We start from the raw sequence: 18986 nt of genomic DNA, 5'->3' as shown, positions 1-18986 counted from the left end.
GTAGACGTCGTCATTGAGTTCGCAGATACAGCGTGGAGACTTCCAGGATTGTCACTTCCAGCGCAGTTGCACCTGCCACACCTCCCTAAACCGAGGAAGAGTGGACCTCCTGCTCCCGCTAAAACGCGTCTTACCTGGAAGGTTTGGGGCTCAAGGCTGCCGTCTTACTTGCGCATCCCCCGGTCGTTCCTCATGCACGTAGGCCAATCATATCGGGTTCTGATAAGGAAACAGCACCTAGCAGAATCACCACAGATGTACCCCAGATCCCTACAGGACCTTGGATCACATCTCGCCTTACCGCCCAGCTCACCACAAACCCCGCTAACTCCGCTGTCTTACCACTGGAATACAACTTTCACACCGGATTCAGCGTTTCCCATGATTTGCTATGTAATTCTCGGTAAAGAGGCAAGATGTTTACATAACAGGCTAGTTTGATAATTTCTTGAGCGTCCTGTTTGATTTGGTGGATGAAGGTCAAGACATCGGCATCTTCGTCGCCGCAGACCATCTATATGCCAGGATCTATCTTGGGGTACAGTAAGACGTGCAAGTTCAACAACACCCACAAGCAGCATTGCGTCTTCAACTTCCTCTCAATACATCAGATACATAGTTCACGTCACGCCATCCAAAATATTCAAAATCTTGAAGTAATGCGTTGATATCTCAACATCTCTCCTGACAAAAGTCCGCTTACATGATCCATCGACCTCCAAGCAAACAGCACCATACCATACCATACCACGCCTTCCACCCATCCATCCCATCACCAATCGCCACAACATGCAAAGAACAGAATGCCAACCCAAAGACCAGCTGGATCCCAGCATCCCATTTCCCCACAATGCGCGTGTGCGTGTCCTTCAATATAAGAAGACAGAGAGAATAAACGAGCCAGCAGAACAAGCAATGGTGATGGACAATGCAGTAGCGCAAAACAATGCGGCAATGCTTTCGTTTGACTCCTCGCCTCTCCGTATAGATTCACAAGCGAAAAATTTGCAAAGAAAGCAAAAACGGGGTTCTTGATGATGACGATGATGGCGTTGTGTAGCATGCTCCTCCTCCCGATTTTCCCTCTCCCTCAGCTTGCCTTTGGTATCCCTCTGTAGTCCAGATCGGTTGCGACTTGGGTCAGGGGGGGTTCCAGGGGCTGGGCATAGCCTCCTTCGTTTCCCCCGCCCTGGATGCTTTTTTGTTTCCTCGAAAAAGTAAACATTACGTAGTTTGTATATATGGACGACTGGTGTGACTCCCACATGAGATCCGGGCTCATGATTCTACAGGTGTGTTCTCCACGGAGGGTGTCGTGGGTATCTCCTCCTCCTTCGAGGCTTCCGTCACAGTCGTCTCCCCTTCGCCCCCTTCGCTGATGGCGGCAGTGTTGGTGGAAGAAGCCTTCTCACGTCTGCGCCTTCTCATCCGCCGCTCTTCCTCGGCCGTTTGCCTCCTCGAGCGCCGCAGGCTCTCTCTCTTCTCGGGATCGGCGTCGTCCGCCCCGTCTCCACCGCGCATGCCTTGGAGGAGCATGGCAGCACGCTCGGCAACGTCGTCTTCGCCGCCTTCTCTCGGTGACGATAGCCCCGGGCTGAGGAGGTTGCCATCCTCGTCGATGGGGTTCTCCTTGGGCGGTTGTGCCAGGTTTGCCTCGATTTCCGGGTTTTCGTCGGGATCGGGAATCTTTTGTCCAGATGCTATACGCACCTGATGACGATCCTTGAGTCTTGCCCTGCGGCGGCGATCTCTCTGGTCTCGCGTCTGGGGCGCAGCAGCACGTAGCTTCTCCAACAGAGAGTCCATGGCTCCAGCACTTGAGGGTGAGGGAGGCGCACCCTCCACCTTGCCGCCTGCGACGTTGAGCTGCTGGTGCTTCCGCTTCATGGAAGCCTCGTTGCGTCTGCGCTGCTCCTCGTACTTGATGTTCTTCTCCCTGGACTTCTTCCACTCGCCGATGAACATGGCAAGCTTGGCGAAGAAGTCTCTGCGAGCATTTTCGTCCGCAGGGTCTTCGCCATAGAAGACCATGATGTCGTTGTAGGTCTTCATCATCTCCTCCAAGTATAGCGACATCTCCTCGGCCTTTCTCCTTGCATCCTTCATAATTCTCTGCACGACCTGGCTCACACGATCCTGTGGGTGGAATTTCTTGGAATCGCTCAGGTTGCCCACGTCGAGCGACATCTGAACATTCTTGACGGTGTCAATGTACTGCTTGGCATCGGATTGAAGCTGCTCGATGTTGATCTTCTGAGCAGCCATGACTCCAGAAATGTCATTGGAGAAGTCTTCCCATTCAGGGTATTGGTTGCGGACGATACGCTCGACGAGATCAGCTAGGGTGGACTCGTTCTTGTCGTCCTTGACCATGCCGAGACGGGCCAAGGAGCTTAGCTTGAAACCGCGAGCCTGCTTGTTCGCGTCGTTCATGTAATTTCCAATGTCCAGAATAAGACCGAGGACATTCATCAAGGATACAGAGTCTCTCAGAGACTCAGATACGCCAACAACGTGACGCATCTTATCGGTAATTTCGTCGAACTCTGGCTCGAAACTCCTAGTCAGGGACAGAGCACGCATTCTGGCCTTCCAGTAGTGGTGCAACTCAAAGGCAGTGAAAAGGTAAAGCTGGTCCTGTCTGGTGAGCTCAGCAGGGTCTTGTTCGCGGTCCGCCTTGTCCGGGTTGGCACCTGTCCAGTCTTTGCTGTAGGGAGCCAACTGCCTAGCCGTGTTGTCTGGAATGTTGCAAAGATCATCCTTGCCCAAGAAGTCCATGACCACGGGGTTATCCAAGATGTCCTTATCGCAGTGGATGATCATTTGCACAATCTTATCAACAGAATATTGTGAAAACTTGGCGAACGCAATTTCTGCCAACAGTCAGCATCGGGAACATATTCAAATACGCAAAATACATACCGTAGGCTTTGCGAAGATCACCATTGATGATCTGCTTCTTGTCGTCCTTCTTCCCACCACCACCAAGCCCTAATTTCTTGATCTCCTTGGCCATGAAGAGCTTCTCGACTTCATCCAGGATACCCTTCTTGCTCAGTTCGATATACTTCTCTTCGCGCTCCTCAGCTGACGGTGCATGTGCAGCCCAGTGAGTTGTCATAGGAGAATCGACCTTGTCCCAATGAAGAGCCTTGAGCTTCTTCTTCGGGCGAACTGCAGGCAGGCCGAGAGATGGCGCAGAAGAAAAGTTGGGCGTAGCTTGGGACAAGAAGTGTCCAGAGATAGCTCCAGGCAGCGGAGGAGGTGGTGGAGGAGGCATTCCAGCGGCACCAGGCATTGGCGGAGGGGGCGGAGGAGGAGGGGGCCCGCCAGCAGCCCCGGGCATAGGCGGGGGCGGAGGAGGAGGCGGCGGAGCGGGGGCACCGGTCGGCGAAAGCATTCCAGGCATGGGCGGGGGAGGCGGTGGCGGCGGAGGTGCACCGGCTTGACCAGGCATAGGAGGTGGGGGAGGTGGCGGAGGTGGCGCCCCAGCACCGGTGACCTGGATCTTGGGAGGCTCTCCTTCGGCGGGCGTGATGGGCGAGCCTGATTCGAGACTGGGGTGAGAGGGACCCGTAGTGGCACCCTCGCCCATCTCCGAGTCGCTGTCGGCATCGTATCTCTTGACCTTGCCGGCCATCTCGCCGAAGAGGCCAGCCTTTTGGCTGGGGTCCATGACGGGGCGGCGGATCTCGACAACTCTGGGTCTCTCGTAGACAACGCCATCTTCATCTTCGTATTCCTCCGTCTCCAGCAGCTCACCCTCGACGAGCTCACGGCCCTGGACAGGCTTGCGGGCAATCTTGGTGTTGCGGTTGACGCTGCCGAGCATGCTGTTGGTGAAGTCTCGAGGCGGCGTGCCAGGTCCGGAACCAGCCATGGCGCTGTCGTCCATCTCCTCGCGTAGAGCACGAAGTCTGTCAGATGGTCCGACGGCCTCTCCCCACACTCTACCCTCCAACTTGAACTGTGTCTTCTGTCGCTCAATCTGCATCTGCAGACGCTCCATTAGACGATCACGGTCCAGGATTCCTTGCATTTTAGCCGGGTCTTCTTCTCCGAGCTTGCTGCCAGCACCCTTGATGGCAGTAGATGCAGCCACATCTTGCGCATCGCGGAGCATCAGGTAGAGCTCTCGCGTTTCTAACTCATAACGCTGAGCCTCTTTCTGACGCAACGTCTGGATGTTTTCCAACTCGGCCTTGAGACCCTCGGCTTGGCGGCGTTGAGCATCAATAAACCTTGCCTGCTCATCCAGTTGCTTCTGCAATTTCGCCACTAGTCCATCAGCCCCCAGCTCTATCCTCTCCTTCATCTCGTCTCTCTCAGCCATAGCAGCATCGGCAATTTGCCTTGCCTCTACGGCCTCGTCCAAGGCCTGGCGGGCTTCGGAATCCGTGTGCAGCTTGTCCAACAGACTCTGAACGGTGAAGTTGAGACTCTGCTTCAGGTCCATGTTCGGCAAACGCCGATCCATGGCCACGTAACTGAGCATGGAGTCCACGAGCTGGAATGTCCGCAGTCGTTCTTCGCCATCGTTATCACGAAGGAGCAACAAGTGCTGGAGTGCTGAGATGAAGTAATCCTGAGTCTTGCTTCCTCGCAACCGTTGCTGGATGGCATCAACGATCTGAACGGGGTCGTTGAGGTCCTTGACTTCTCCTTCGACGCTGTCCTTGATGCTGCTGTTTTCCTTCTCCAGCATGTCCTCATAGTCGATAGCCTCGTTGGACCGGAAATGCTCGATCTGCTTGTCAATGAGGTCGTATTGGAACGACTCCATCTTGGTGAGGATTCGCCTCATGCCGCATGCTGTGAACTGCGCGCGAATGTGCATCCGCAGCTGCAGATCCCTCTCAGGGGCGTCGACAATCATGTTGATGAGAATCAAGGTAGCGACTGCATATTCCATCAACAAGTTCTCCATGCCGATACCACCACTCCGGACCTCATCACTGGCTCCTACCAGACTGCCCATCTTTCCTCGTCCATCGACGGTGACCTCGACGAGTCGCATCCAGGCGTCGAATCTGCCATTTTCTCCTTGCTGAGCTTTGACGGAGTCAAGGGCTTGGATAACCTTCAGGTGGCCTTCGCCTTCTCCCCAATGACACAGGAACGTAAGGACTTCGCTGACCAGCTTTCGTGTTGTCAAACGCGGAGAAATAAGCGAGGTAGCGAGTGCGATCATAACCTGCTGGTGTGCGAGGGCATCGTCGGCGCCGAACTTGTTGTTCATCAAGGCCTTGAGACACTTGATGATATCGTATTCGCGGTCCAAATGCCTGTCAGCCTTCTGGTCTGGTGCCGGTCCGAGGGCGGTCTTGCGGTTGATCTTCATCAACACGTTTGTCAACGCGACCTGACCCTGGCACTCGATGAAGCGCTTGACCCATCCTATTTGTTGCGTTCTGAGATTGACCTCCAGACTTCCTAGGCCCTTCGTGTCCAAGCTGTTATCCATCACACGTCGGACGTACCATTCTGGCGATCCTTCCTCGTCCGAGTTTACCAAGATTTCCGGAGTCGCGTATTGATTCGGTTTTGCTGTCTGCCTCCTCTTTTGTTCTCCTTGCCACTCGGTCAACCGGTCCTGGTAAAGCAATGTCCATTTCTTGTCGGGCGGGTACGCGACCATTTGGCGGCGAGCCTGTTCGGGTAAATTGTGCCATCCTCTCTTCTGCATCAGAGCCAGAAACATCTGGTTGATGATGTCGTCGTTGTCCGGTCGGGGGAAGTGGAAGCCATCGTGTCCAGTCGGAACCATGCCGGGAAATTTTGTCAGTCGGTGCGAAGATGGGTGTGACGAGTCCCTATAGGACGTGTGCGAGGAATAGGAACTCTGCGATGAAGCACTGGGTAGTGCTGGTCTTGATGAGCGATTTGCGGTCTTGTCTAAGGTGCCTCCATTACCTGATGAGAATATGCTGGCTTGGTCAGCGGAACTTCGACCCCCCGATGTCATGTACGAATCGTATCTGGGGTTGTGGGACCCATTGATTGTGCTCGCCATACTAACGCGAGCCGGCCCTGGGCCCCACTGCTGGTATTGCGTCTGGCGACCAGTGCTCGCCATTGTGATGTTCGACTGCGGAGTCCGCGAACTATTCGATCCGCCCGCCATGCTGGATGGATCAAAGTTGGGATATTGGTGAAAGTCACCACCTTTGTTGAGATGATGTGGCGAAGGGCCGCCGCGCAGCAGCGCGATTTGGTCTGGCTTGGGCAAGTATTCGACCGGTACTGGAGATCGAGAATCGGGTACGGCTTCGTAGGGAATGCTGGTCATTGGCCCAGCCGACAGGCCGGAGTCGGGGAACTGGTCGATTGAGACGGAAGACGAGTCGCGATGGTGTCGAGAGGCACGGGAGTGTATGCTGGCGGTATCGAAATTGTCGGCTCCTCCAGCCAAGTAGCGGCCTTCGTCGCTGGTGTTGCGTTTATCTTTCCTGTTCCGCGAGAAGAAAGATTTCCCTCCCGAGGACTGCCTCGACTTGTCGGTGGAAGACATGGTGGGCGAGGGTAGACTGGGAGGCAGGTGAAACACCTGGTCCTCTCACGTAAGGCTCGATCGGTGCGTAAGGGTACGGTATCTTCAGGTTCAAGACTGACGGGACTGGGTAGTTCGGGCGAGAATGGTGGCCAAGGCCGGTCGCATGATTGAAGCTCTACCCGTCAACGTGGAGCCCTCTGGTAGGTGTTGGGATGTGTCTCTGCAAATGTGGCGCGTTGGATCTCTGTTCGCATGAATCGGTTATGTTTTAGCATGTCTTCTGCCCAAGTTTGGATCGAAGCAGACAGAGGTTTGGGAGTCGGGGACGGGGATTGGCGGGGAGGGGAACCCCTGGAACACACAGCGAGCGTGGACGTGGACAATGGACATACATTTCGTCGCCCTGGGAATGCGACAAGTTGCTGCCGGGCGGACTGGCGGAAGAGAGAGACTGCCGAAACGGTCGCTCAAGTCTTGCGCGTTGTTTCGTTGGGTAAGCGCCGAATTAGATGAGCGACCGGCGTGGATGGGGCCGCGGGGGGTTGATTAGGAAATGGAAACGACTTGAAGATCGAGTCGCGAAAAAAGAAGGTGGTGTGTCACAACGTGTGCGACTGAGGGCCGCCGGGTATCCAAGGCCAGGTCAGGTTTGTGCGAAGGAGTGTAGCTGTGTCGCGGAGCAGAGCAGAGGCAAGGCACTCGCAAAGCAAAGCTGGTGGCAGGCTGATGGCCTCCTGGTGCTGGCAGGTTGGCGATGAAAGGTAAGGTGGACAGCGGACGGCGACGGGGATTGCCGTATGTGTTTTGGGCTGAGGTCAATGTTTCCCACGTGAGGGTAGGGAAGGGGGAAACGGGCAGCTGGATCCTAAGGCGCGGGTTCGTTCCTTCAACACTGGCACACCTTCCTGAATCCCTTAGCCGTCTCTATGCTCTCCGATGCTTGTTGAGCCTTAGGCGGGAGGAGGGCGTTCGCTGGCGAACGGCAGTTGACTACCAGTTTTAGTGCCCAGCGGCGTTGATCAGGGAAATTCGACAAACATGGGGGAGGGGAAGACGAAGGAGTGGACGTGTGTGCGCGCACGCTCTCTGCCGTTCTCCCTCTCTGGGTGGTATTTGCCCTCTGTTTCTCAGTGTATATCTCTCGTGTCTGCAGGGCAAGGCCGTGACAGTACCGTAAAGACTGGACAAGACCGAAGACGACGTTGCAAGTGCGGAGTCCCCTGATGAAACGGGGCTCGACAAGGGGCCGCGATTGACTTGACACTTCAGGGGCAGCAGATGTGCGAGTTCCTTTTGAGAAAACCGCCTGAGCGTTTTGGGGGGGAGGGGGGACGTTCTGGGTACGTAGGGCGGCGGGAGGACGGGTACGTAAAGCGAGGTGAAGATTGGTGCCGACCTCGAAGTGCAGAGTCCAGACTCGTTCTTTGTGTGTGTCGGGAGCAAGGTGTTGGTTGACTTGGCCACCGGCGACCCAAAGCGTTGCAGCAGTGACAGGTGGAATGGAGCAGAATGCGGAGGGACGAGCGAGGCAAAAGCAGAGTCAACCGAGAAAAACCACGATGGTGAAAGCAAGAAGACGCATGTGTCAAGTGTCACTGTCAAGGCGAGGCGAGGCGAGGCGAGGAGGAAAGCAAAAGAGACGGAATTGGCGCCTCGGGCTGTGGGCGATGAACGACGCCTCAACTCCCAAAAACGCACTTCGAATGCGCCGTAATACGGAAGCTTGAACAGATCCGGCGCCAACAGTGGAGATATTGTTGGCGCAGTCGTTGCAGTCGCTGCAAGTGCTTGACTTGTGGTCTGCGGGACGCTGGAGCACTGGGGCAATCGGGCGGGACTTTGTGATATTCGATATTGGCTTCTCGTTGATGCGATGCTACCTTTTTTCGTGCCTACATAGTAGGTACCTGACCTACTGACGCAGGGGAGGGAAGGGAGGCCACTGCAATGCTGGGCTTGCTGTGCCTCTCAGGGGGTTGGGTGAATTGAGCGACCAGAGACCGGCGCCAACATTGGCAGAGATCAGAGTCCGGACAGCCAGAACAGACCAAGAACGGACCAGATAAATCCAAGTCCGTGGGCGAGCCAAACCGCGTACGCCCAAGATCGCCATCGGCATCTGCAAGCCTGGAAGCTAGGTCGCCCGTCGCACGTCAAGCTGGAGCTTGAGTCCTTGACGTGCTTTTTCTTCGGTCAAATCAGATCGAGAGTTCGTCGGCTCAGTCCGTCAGCTGCTGCTCTTCAGAAGTCCACGCGCACCGAATCCCGTTTCCCTTCTTCACATTCGTCAGTCGTGGATGCGCCGGTTGCTTGCGGGTTCGGTATCCGCCTGCGTAAACCCGGTTTTATTGGGTGAAGTCGCTGCAGTGTGGGAGCCCATCTGGTGGACGGTTCAGCAGAGGGCCCCCGAGCGCCGTCCACCCTTCGCTGTGGTGCTGAGGCTAAAAAAGACCCCTGAGCCCCAATAACAATGCCTGCTGGCAGCCTTCCATTTCGAGCAGCACTGAAGGGGTCTCGAACCACGTACCTCCACATGCAAAGCTGGCGGCGGGGATACCTGTCTATGTTTGGCATCAATGCTCACCGGGGTTCCCACCATTACGGCCCAGCACTTTAAGCGATATTGATGGGAATCTTGGAAGAATTCGACCTCGACCATGACGACGACGACGACGACGAACGACTGCCTGTCTCTTCCCGTATTTTCTTTGGTTTATTGTTGGTCCCTGCGTCCTTCCAGATCGTTCTGCGGCCGTGGTCGTATGAGTCCGGATCTCTCACCAAGCGTTGCTTTGCCGCTGCAGGAACAGAAACAGAGAAAAGGAACGAATCCTACGCCGTCAAACATCAGCACGGAGGCACGACTTCGGGACACACCATGAGATGGCGATCCCTAGGCGCACGTGTCTTATCTTCGGTCTTCGCTTACGAGCTTAGATAAGAAATCTTGGGTTCCCGGGCGAAGGATACGGATACCTTTCAGGCACTTTATTCACACGGGCCTCCACTGTTTACGAGGACGTTGTAAGCCACTGAGCCAACCGCTCAAATGCAAGATCTCAATAGACATCTTGCTGGCGCACCTTTGCATCCTCAGTCGGGCTCATGTGAATAGCGTCAACAGGCATGCTTCTCAGTATCTTGCAGAATGAATCGGATTTTCGAAGGTTTTCTGAGCACTTGAATACCAGCACGTTGACACTTACAGGTAGCTGGAGCTCACGTTGCTTACCTGAGCGTGATGAGGTAGCTAGTCACCGCGCCTGCCCCTGCCAGACATTGGACTGAGTCTAAGCCCGGCGCCGGCCGCAACCAAGTGCTTGCCGCTTGCGTGTCGCCAGGTACCTCGCTCCGCGTCACGTCAGTCGCCCACCTTATCCGCACACGCTCTCACCCGCGCCCGCGCCCAGCATCTTGGCGAGGCTACCTCAGCAATTAGCCCTGCCTCAGCCGTCCAGCTCTGGCTCAGGCTTCTTGCTAGCCTTCGTCCGCGCGCTGGCGAATTTCTTCCGCCACGGCTTGCGACAACCCAACAATCTGGATATCAAATAAAGGATCAGGGTTGGTTTTCACGGCCACCCTTCCTCATCTCGCAGCTAAAACGTCATGGGCGCCACCATGTCTGTGATCAAGGTGCGCTGCCTCCAACCCACGACCTCGACCTCCCCCGCGCAATCCCTTCGTTCCGTGAGCTGACCGAGCTTCGTTTTAATTGCAGACCCTAATAGTTCCCGCCGTCATCTCGTTAATCCTGTTCCTCGTTTCGACATACGTGATTTTGCCGCTATGGCGCAGATGGCGGAGTCGCTACAGCCAGTACCTGCCCATCGACACGATATCGACCTCGACCGTTTCGTTACGCCACCGCATACAGAATAGGATTGCAAGGATGCTGGTGCCTTCTGCGTGGAGCCGGAACGCTCACGAGCGTCTCGTCGTTGCGACCGACGCTTCCGACGACGATGATGGTGAAGAGCTGGGGGAGGTTGGAGAGGAGACACGGAGGGCAATGTCAGACGATACTCGGCGGAGCAGGCACGACAGCACGCGGAGATTAAGCAGAGAGTGAGTTGAGCACGCTTCGCTCCCAGCATCCTCATGGCATGCTAACATACGTCACCGTCAGCCTGGAAGAGGGTTTCAGAGATGACAGCGATGACAGTGACGACGATAATAACGAGCGTAACGGGGCTGGATCTTGGCGGTAGTCATCAGTCTTAATACGCACATCAGCCTTGCTAAACCAGCTACTCACAGCCTGATTGACCACGAGACAGAAACTGAATATTCAGCTGAAAACCATGAGGCAGAGACAGATCGGCTGCCGCACTGGACACGTTTCTTCCGCCTTGCATGGCATGCGACATTGGACTGAGAAAACAGGTTGGAACCCTCGGCTCAGTTGGCCGATCTAAGTCAGACTGTCATCGTCTATCCACACTCCGGACTGACCACCTACACACTCGTCTTCGGATCCCGGAGCCGATGCACTATCGGTTTCTGCCATGAAGGTGTTCTTTCTGCATGTTTCTGGTTGCTGCTGTTCTTGCGGAAGCTCGCGGGAGAAGGTGGCGACAGTGGTGGCCAATATGCGCATACATTTCAATGCTTCGAGTTGGACATCAGCTGAACTCTAACCGCTGCCTCCCTTTCGGCCTGTCTCGTTCAATCTCGTCTATGTATGGCTCAGATGGGAGTCGTGGGAGTCGCGGGAGTCAGGCGCGGTCACCCCTCCGAAACAAGCACCGCTCAGGCGCCCGTGTTTCCGTCCTGCATGTCTCTCCCGCCTTGCCCAGCTTAGCCGTTCGTGTTTCTTCCTTCGCTATCTGAACGGTCTTGCCGCTTGGCTCACTCACCCACACGCATCACACCTCACCTCACCTCACCTACACCAGCCTCTTCTGTTTCTCTCCCCCCCGCCGCGTCTCACTTCCCACCAGAGCGCATGCGCTGCTGAAAAGCGAGGTGCGCATCGAATTTGTAGAGGAGGTCAGCAGGAAACCGAAACGGTCCCTACCCAGAGAGAGGGGCATGCATTCCTTCTGACAAGCGTCACACGACTACAGCCAATGCTTGATGTTCCCTTAAGGTCGGACTAAATGCTGCCAGCGCACATGTCAAGCATAGCCTAGCAAGCCGCCGGCACACCTTTCACCTAAGGTAGCGCTCCGTGCACCTTGCTTTTAAACAAGACATGGCCTACCTTGTCGAGAATCCGGAACGGTCTAACGGCGAGGTCAATGTCGTGCCATCTGCAAGGCACGATTAGCTTTGCTAAAGTCAGTGTCTTCCTATACTGACAGTCTCTCTCTGCCATGGTCTTCGTCCTCTTTGTTGTACATTACATCTCAGTTCGCCGTTTCGACTAAAGTAGTGAACAAAGGACGCGGTTGGTCCGGAACACTCGAACGCCACCTTGGCTAATTTGCTTGCTTTCCAATTTCGAATTCGATTGCTTCTTATACGCGGTTTTGTGCACCGCCGTCCCCTTTGCCGGCGACGATGAACATTTTCAAGTCCGTCATGCGTAAGCAGGAAATGGCATCTAATCCTGCCGCCGACGAAACCTGCTGCGCAATATGCTACGAGAAAGTCGGCGAGGCCAAGGAGGAGGGCGACCGCGAGATATGGCGATATCTGCCCTGCGGCCACCGCTTCGGAGGTGACTGCATACAACACTGGCTGGGTGTCGCGAGTGTCGATGAGCCTCACTGCCCGTGGTGCCGGGTCAGCATGCGATGCGACTGCGGACATCCCGTGGTGCCGACAATGAAGCCGGTACGCAACTACATGTACTGGGGCTGGATGCCGTGCGAGATTTGCCATACGCAACTACAACGATCGCGCAAGACCTCAAAATATCTAAGAGGGCAGTTATTACCGCGACTCAACTCGCTCATCCACTCCCTCGACCACAACATGGCATCCATCCCGCAGGAGGTGCCCAAAGAGCAGGAAGAATCGCCCACGAAAGAGCCTTGGGAGGACCGTGAGGTATGGAAGAAGAAATGGACGGAACACTTTGTGGCGGAGGAAAGGAAGGCGTCTGCGTCTAAGTCAACGAAGAAATGAGAACGTTGGACCTGCCACGGCGAATGGGTCAACGACGACGCGAGTTGCGGGACGGACATTGTCAATGATCCTCCAATATTGATTTAGGAGAGACGACGGCATTTTCAGCGGATGACTATGGTTGAGCATCATGTCGGTGGCCTCGATGTTTGGTTATCGGCCACGCTTCAATTACACGGGCAAGGAGACATTTTGTTTAGGAGCATGACGAACGGGAAAGCCTCAGAGGCTATACGGAACAGCAGATGGTACAGCAGCCGAATTTCATTTGTCCATACCTTATCAATCAGCAGAGAAATTCCAAAGGTTTATATTCTATGATGTTTAGATCATTTCATTGGCTATACTTTCTGAGTGGGCTCTCTTTTGTGGTTGGGCTCTCAGTAAACTCTTAATGTTGATCAACCCATCTCGCTCTGTCTTATCAACTTCGCAGTCAACGAGTAGTTTCCGACTTTCATCTGCCATCTCTCGTTCTTCTCTTCGTCGCCTCCAGTATCCTCTTTCTGTCGTGGCCTTCAACTCAATCTCCCAATATTCGGACTCACATACTAACTAACACACGCCGGGCCCAGCAAGACTCGCCGAGCAAAAGGGCTAGACTTGCCTCATCTTTTTCCATCTTCCCTGCCTCCCATCACAACGCATGCACACCAAGCAACGTCACTGACATCCGATTTTCCGGCATCCCTCCTCGATTCGAGCAAAAAGCTATGAAGGCGCTCGGTGTTGTCCAAGTGACCGACTCGGAAAACCAGCTACATCGCTCGCTCAACCTGCGGACCTCAGGTGATGGCGGGGTAGGCGCGAACTGTGAATGGGGTGAGGTTTCCCAATCTGGCCCCGCTAACCGGGGCCTACCCCGCGCTAGAGAGTTCCGTGCTGCAGTGGACCGGCATGGCCTGCAGGCATCCGCTATCCTCACCATGGGGGCCCCTAGCGCCGTCACCCGCGCTGGCACGCAGCAGCATCCATGGAAGGGCAGGTCGCCAGCTGTGCTGTGGTTCAGCACTATCCATCCGCACGGCACTTGGGGAAGGGGGCGCGGATCGCGTCTTTTCTTACCACTTTACGCGTTCCCCCAACCCTCACCCAAAAGCGGCAACTAGCTAGCTTCCTGCGACCAACATACCTCGCCTGCGACCCTGCCTTGTCATTCATCATAGGCCTTGTTTTTTTTGTTTTCTGTAACGCCCTTGCCATTGCATTAATCGATCGGCCTGGGCCTTTCGCCTCCCTCCTCCAACATGCGATTCAAGACGGAGTTGAAAAATATCCGTACCTTCTCCAGTACACTCACTCGCCCATTCGCGTTGTGGAAACCACCGCTGACATCATCCCATCTAGAGTTTACCGCCGCTCTCAGCTCACTGGAGAAAATCGCCTGGGTGCGACTCGACGATGACACGGCACGCTTCACCGTTATTCCCGACACCGGGTCTCAAGTCTGGTCGTAAGCTCGAAGCTCGCTTTCGTTTACAGTGTCGACGACATCTGAGTTTGACTGACTAACCGACCCCTGTGCTGCCCCCCAGAACCCTGCCTATGGACTTCATCTTTGACAGCTACCACATCCAGTCTGCGGAGGAGCACAACACCATCAACCTAGAGCTGCCACTGGCGCTGCTCCAGCGCGCGCTGAGGTCCGCTCTTAACAGCACGTCGGCCTCACTGCGCTTAACTAAGAAGGATGGCGTTCCCGTGCTGTCGATGACCATCACCACAACCACAAGTACTTCCGGGGCAGGCCGCAGTGCAGCGTATGCGGGGCTCGAGAATGACCCCTTTGACGACGACGAGGGCTTCATGCCGGAGCACCTGACGTCTCTGCGCCATGAGAGGGAGAAGATCATCACCCAGGACATCCCCGTACGCGTCCTGCACCCGGAGACGGTCGAGACCATCATGCAGCCCACGGTGCGCGAGACGGATGTCCACATCACGATGCCCCCTCTGCTCCAGCTCAAGGCCATCTCTGACAGGTTCACAAAGCTGGCCATGGCGTCAGGCACCTCCCGCGCGGGACCCAAGCTTGAGCTGAGCGCCAACATGTTTGGAAGCCTGCGGTTGCGGATTGTTACCGAGAGCGTGAACGTGTCTACGACGTGGAGCGGTCTGGTGAATCCGGAACTAGACGCTGCACAGATCGATATGCCCCTAGAGGAGCACCCGAGCGTCAAGTTCAAGGAGGCCGGCCCGGATAAGTGGGCGACTGTGAGAGTAGACGGCAAGGATTGGAGTAGAGTGTTGAGTGTGGGTAGACTTGAAGGAAGAGTTGTGGCTGCTTTTGCGGACGAGCACGCTCTCATTCTTTACGTCTATGTACCGCAGTATGACGATGCGGGCGCGGATGAGGCGGTCCTCACGGTAAGATTGTGAATCATGCGGTACTGGCAACTGGCTAATATCTGATAGTACTATGTCGGATCGTTCAGCTTGTAAAATGTGGTGCTATTGGAGTTTGGCGTTGATATAGTACGATGAAAGATACCAGCTCTGACTTCGGATCATAGTGCCCAAATATCTGCATGCACGAATAGTAAACATGGCATAGGGCGTTGTAAGAGCAACAAAGTGATTATTCTGCTATCTTAGTCGTGCGTGTTTTTGGAGTCGTGCACTCGCTATAAGACAATATTAGGGTATCATGCAGGATTCTTCAACACCAAAAGCTTAACGGCGTTCATCGGGGCTGCGCCTTCGATCCCTGTGCCGATGTTCTCTGCTTCTGCTCCTCCGTCGGTGCTCCTTCCGCTCGCGGTCCTGGCTCCGGCTTCTCCTACGGTGCCGCCTCTCCCGATCCTCATCTCGATCCCTGGGTCGCTCGCCGTCCCTGTCCCTGTCGCCGTCCCGCTCTCTCCTCCGTCGCTCGTCTCCGCCCCTCTCACGGCTCCGCCTCCTCTCGTCATCTCTCCTTCTCTCCCGTCTCGGGCTGCGGCTGCGGTGTCGTCGTCTGCGTTCCCGGTCTTCGCCTCGGTCCCTGTCGCCTCGCTCTCCTCGGTCCCGTCGCTCCCTCTTCTCCTTGACCATAAGCCCGCCCTTCTGCTCCTGCTGCGGCTCCGGTGCTGGCGCAGCGCCGATACCCCTCGACCCGCTGACCTCCACCGCGTTCGCTCCCGACGTGTCACGCTGCGGGACGGGCAGACCCAGCGCGCGGGCAAGCGCGTCCTCCTCGGCCTCTTTGATCTTGCGCACCTCCTCGCGGCGCTCGCGCTCTTGTCTCTCCTCGGGGGTCTCGTTGCTGTCGCCGGCGTTGGCGTCGTCGTCGGCCTTGGCGTACCAGTTCAGGTCGCGGCCCTTTTGCCAGCGGCCGACGGGGGCCTTGAGGCTGTGGCCGAGGTAGTTTTCGCGGTGATTGGAGTTGGCGACCTCGTCCCAGGAGAAGTTGACGCCGCCGCGGGAGCCGGATTTACGGACACTCGAGAGGAGGTCCATCTGGAGATTGGATTTTTCGGCAGTCGGATCGTCGTGTGTGTAGTTCGGGGGTACATGGGGATAATGGTGTGTCCAGCTGTTGTTTGTCGATGATTTAGTCTCTGATCCGGGAGGTCGGACCGGCAGGCATGTGTCTCACGTGATGGCGCAGTTCCGTCCCGCAAAAAATGACCCCTGTAAGGTGCCTGCCGCTTTCCCTGCAGGTTCAATTCCAACAAGCTCCGGCCCCACGATACAAAAGAGCTCCCGCCTTCCGTGCACACTGCGGCTCTGCCAGCTCCGCGGACCAGTTCCCACATTCAACAACCTCACCACTCCCATCCCCACGCCGCATCACCTCAGAACTCTCTCCCGCAACAATTGCCACACCAATCAGAAATGGCGAACCCGGCCGGTCCTCCCCTGGACGAGATCCAATGGAGCTCTCCCTTCATCGCGGCCGGCATGCAGGGCATACATTCCAACAGCGTCCTCTTCTACTTCGCCGAGTCGCCCTTCTTCGACCGCCAGTCCAATAATGCCGTGATTACGAACCAGGCCATGTTTAACCCGGCCCTACTCAGAAATTTATCTACCCGCGAGGCCTTCGAGGGCGAGCTCGACAAGATGACGGGGCTGGAGTTCCGCGTCCTACACGCGCCTGCCGACATGGTCACGGGCACGGGCGTGTGGGTGATTGTGAAGCAGATGCGGCAGAAGAACCCGGAGAGGAACAGGATAGAGACGAAGCCGTTGGCGTACTACTTTGTCTGCAACGAGAACATTTACCAGGCGCCCACGTTGGGTGACATCCTGAGCTCCAAAATCGTAGGTCGCAGAGAGCCCCAGCGCGCCAAGGAACAAACGCTAACTGGAGGAAAGGAAACAATAGCAGACTCGATGCGCAAGGTCTTGCCCGCCGCCGACAGCGTGCGAAAGTGGACGCCCTCCCTGGGCCACGTCTACACGCAACCCACGACCAACGTCTCCAAGAACAAGGAAGACGCAGCAGCCAGCACGCCGATGCCCGACGGCGGCAACACGTCCAACGGCGCCGCCGCAAAGTCCACGAACAACAAGAAGGAAACCGAGGCCGCCGCGCTGGACAGGCTCGCGGAGGAATCCTTCGCGATCCACATGCGCCACGGCGGGGACTACTTTGACGAGAACCCCATCACGGGCAGGCCTGGCGACTTCCACTTCGCGAGCACGGGGCGCAAGGACAACAGCAAGATCGTGCCGCCTCCGCCGCCGGTGGCTGCGCAGAAGCCGCAGAAGCCCGGCATCAACACGAAGCTGGCGGAGGAGGCGAAGAAGGACGGCAAGGGGGAGAAGAGCCCCAAGACGCCGAGCATGCCGAAGCCCAAGAGGAAGAAGAGCAAGATTGCGACGCCGGGGACAACGCCTGCTCCGTCATAGGTGGCGAGGCGATCCCAGACGTGGCATTGGTTTTGGCGTTCGAGTGTAATGATACCCCTTTTTGGTTATAGAGTGATCAAATCACGTTACCGGCTGCTACATGATACATGAACGGTTTAAATTGTGACATTTTCTTGCGCTCGCAATGGCTTTTTACATATATATAAATCGACTATCGGGTCGTGGATCTCAGGCGCAGCGTCATATGCTCCCAGCTCCTCAGTCTCCCTTCACCCACCCACTACTTTCTCTCAACCACATTTCCCAAGTCTGCATTCCCGGCTCCAGTTTCCTCAACTCCTCAATGTCTGCTTTATAACCCTCCTTCTCAAACCAGTCCATACTCCTCCCCGCATCCTCGACGGCCCAGCGTACAGCACGCCCAACAACCGTCCACGTCTGCGGCATCGCCCTCCCAACAACCTTCTCAAACGTCTCCTCCGCTTCAGCGAAGCTGATCTCATCGCCCGCCAACGCAACCGCCCTACCTCCCCACTCATCAGGGCCCTCCACCAGCGCTCTCGCGGCAAAAACCCCGATATCCCGCGCACTAACAAGCTGCAGCTTCCTGTCCCGCGGCATCGTGGCCCACAACCCGCCCATCACGGCCCCCATCGCCCCCGCGCCGGGCAGGTACTGGTCCATGAACCCGGACGGCCGCAGCACCGTCCACCGCGTCCCCGTCCCGGCGGCCGTGTCTCGCAGGTGGAGCTCCACGCGGTGCTTGGCCGCGAAGTGCGGCACGTCTGTCGGCGTTTTCCAAGACGCCTCGTCGCCGCCGCGGTCGACGCTCGTGAAGACGATGTGCGGGACGCGGGAGGCGATGGCGGCGTCGATGAGGGGGATGGCTTGCGCTTCGTCCGCGGGCGGGACGGTGACGAGGTAGACGGCGGAGATGTCTGCGTGAGAGGCGAAGATTGACGCTGGGGATGCTGGGTCGCCTTTGACGAGGGTTATGGATGGGTGAGAGTTGAGAAGGGCTTGGGCCTTAGGGGAGGAGGGGGAGCGGGTGAGGGCGCAGATCTGGGGTGGGTTTGGGTGGGTGAGGAGGGCGGTTATGGTTGCGGTGCCGGTGCGGCCTGTTGCGCCTACGATGAGGATCTTTGGAGTTGGCGTTGTCATTTTGCTGGTGTTTGGATTGGTTTGTTATTGAGTCTGGCTTGGGATATTGATGAGAGGGAGAGGGAGATATAGTCGTGATCATTAGCGGGCATGGAGACTTTTCGGACACTTTGGTGGTGGGCGGTGTTGCGCATCTGATTAGCAAGCTGGTTCGATGAGCAATAAATGTTGCTGTCAAAATTCAAACTGAAAAGACTGAGGAATGCCAGCATCATGAATTACTTTGGTTCTCTTTACGTCAATGAAGGCAAGGACTTGTACTCTACGGTCTCTGGGAGGGAGAACCTCAACTCTACTAGTCTTCCACGCTAGCGTAAGGGATACATCGTGAACAAGGAAAAACGGCACACATTCGATGCGCTCTTCTTCGGATACTATTGAGACGTAATTGAAAGATGCAAAAACAAAATTCATAGACCAAACTTTTGACGATCAAGTCTACCAACCCTTGGAAAATGACTGGCTG

General features: G+C 56.1%; 7 protein-coding genes across 7 annotated transcripts; 4 read left to right on the top strand and 3 right to left on the bottom strand.

Moving 5' to 3' along the window:
• Positions 1-1278: 1278 nt before the first annotated feature.
• On the bottom strand, positions 1279-6511 carry GCG54_00001483 (Cytokinesis protein sepA; the record flags this gene model as incomplete). The annotated part of the gene is made up of 2 exons (XM_045401599.1): positions 1279-2873; positions 2923-6511. The coding sequence occupies 2 exons, from the start codon at positions 6509-6511 to the stop codon at positions 1279-1281; spliced, it is 5184 nt and encodes a 1727-aa protein (XP_045270328.1).
• A 3600-nt stretch (positions 6512-10111) lies between these two features.
• Positions 10112-10701, top strand: GCG54_00001482 (uncharacterized protein; the record flags this gene model as incomplete). Its single annotated transcript, XM_045401598.1, has 3 exons — positions 10112-10126; positions 10212-10558; positions 10620-10701. The coding sequence occupies 3 exons, from the start codon at positions 10112-10114 to the stop codon at positions 10699-10701; spliced, it is 444 nt and encodes a 147-aa protein (XP_045270327.1).
• A 1294-nt stretch (positions 10702-11995) lies between these two features.
• GCG54_00001481 (uncharacterized protein) lies at positions 11996-12565 on the top strand (the record flags this gene model as incomplete). The annotated part of the gene is made up of 1 exon (XM_045401597.1): positions 11996-12565. One exon carries the CDS (start codon positions 11996-11998, stop codon positions 12563-12565), a length of 570 nt encoding a protein of 189 aa, XP_045270326.1.
• Positions 12566-13812: 1247 nt separating this feature from the next.
• On the top strand, positions 13813-15007 carry GCG54_00001480 (Checkpoint protein HUS1; the record flags this gene model as incomplete). Its single annotated transcript, XM_045401596.1, has 3 exons — positions 13813-14018; positions 14101-14932; positions 14981-15007. 3 exons carry the CDS (start codon positions 13813-13815, stop codon positions 15005-15007), a joined length of 1065 nt encoding a protein of 354 aa, XP_045270325.1.
• Positions 15008-15238: 231 nt separating this feature from the next.
• Positions 15239-16000, bottom strand: GCG54_00001479 (Multiple myeloma tumor-associated protein 2-like; the record flags this gene model as incomplete). The annotated part of the gene is made up of 1 exon (XM_045401595.1): positions 15239-16000. One exon carries the CDS (start codon positions 15998-16000, stop codon positions 15239-15241), a length of 762 nt encoding a protein of 253 aa, XP_045270324.1.
• A 378-nt stretch (positions 16001-16378) lies between these two features.
• GCG54_00001478 (Mediator of RNA polymerase II transcription subunit 6) lies at positions 16379-17398 on the top strand (the record flags this gene model as incomplete). Its single annotated transcript, XM_045401594.1, has 1 exon — positions 16379-17398. One exon carries the CDS (start codon positions 16379-16381, stop codon positions 17396-17398), a length of 1020 nt encoding a protein of 339 aa, XP_045270323.1.
• A 219-nt stretch (positions 17399-17617) lies between these two features.
• GCG54_00001477 (uncharacterized protein) lies at positions 17618-18520 on the bottom strand (the record flags this gene model as incomplete). The annotated part of the gene is made up of 1 exon (XM_045401593.1): positions 17618-18520. The coding sequence occupies one exon, from the start codon at positions 18518-18520 to the stop codon at positions 17618-17620; it is 903 nt and encodes a 300-aa protein (XP_045270322.1).
• Between the last annotated feature and the right edge of the window lie 466 nt (positions 18521-18986).

This window comes from Colletotrichum gloeosporioides (assembly GCF_011800055.1).
Source record: "Colletotrichum gloeosporioides strain Lc1 chromosome Unknown consensus_7, whole genome shotgun sequence".
In the NCBI taxonomy this organism is placed as follows: Eukaryota; Fungi; Ascomycota; class Sordariomycetes; order Glomerellales; family Glomerellaceae; genus Colletotrichum; species Colletotrichum gloeosporioides.
Note: the sequence above shows the minus strand (reverse complement) of the source record. Positions and strands in the feature narration are given on the sequence as shown.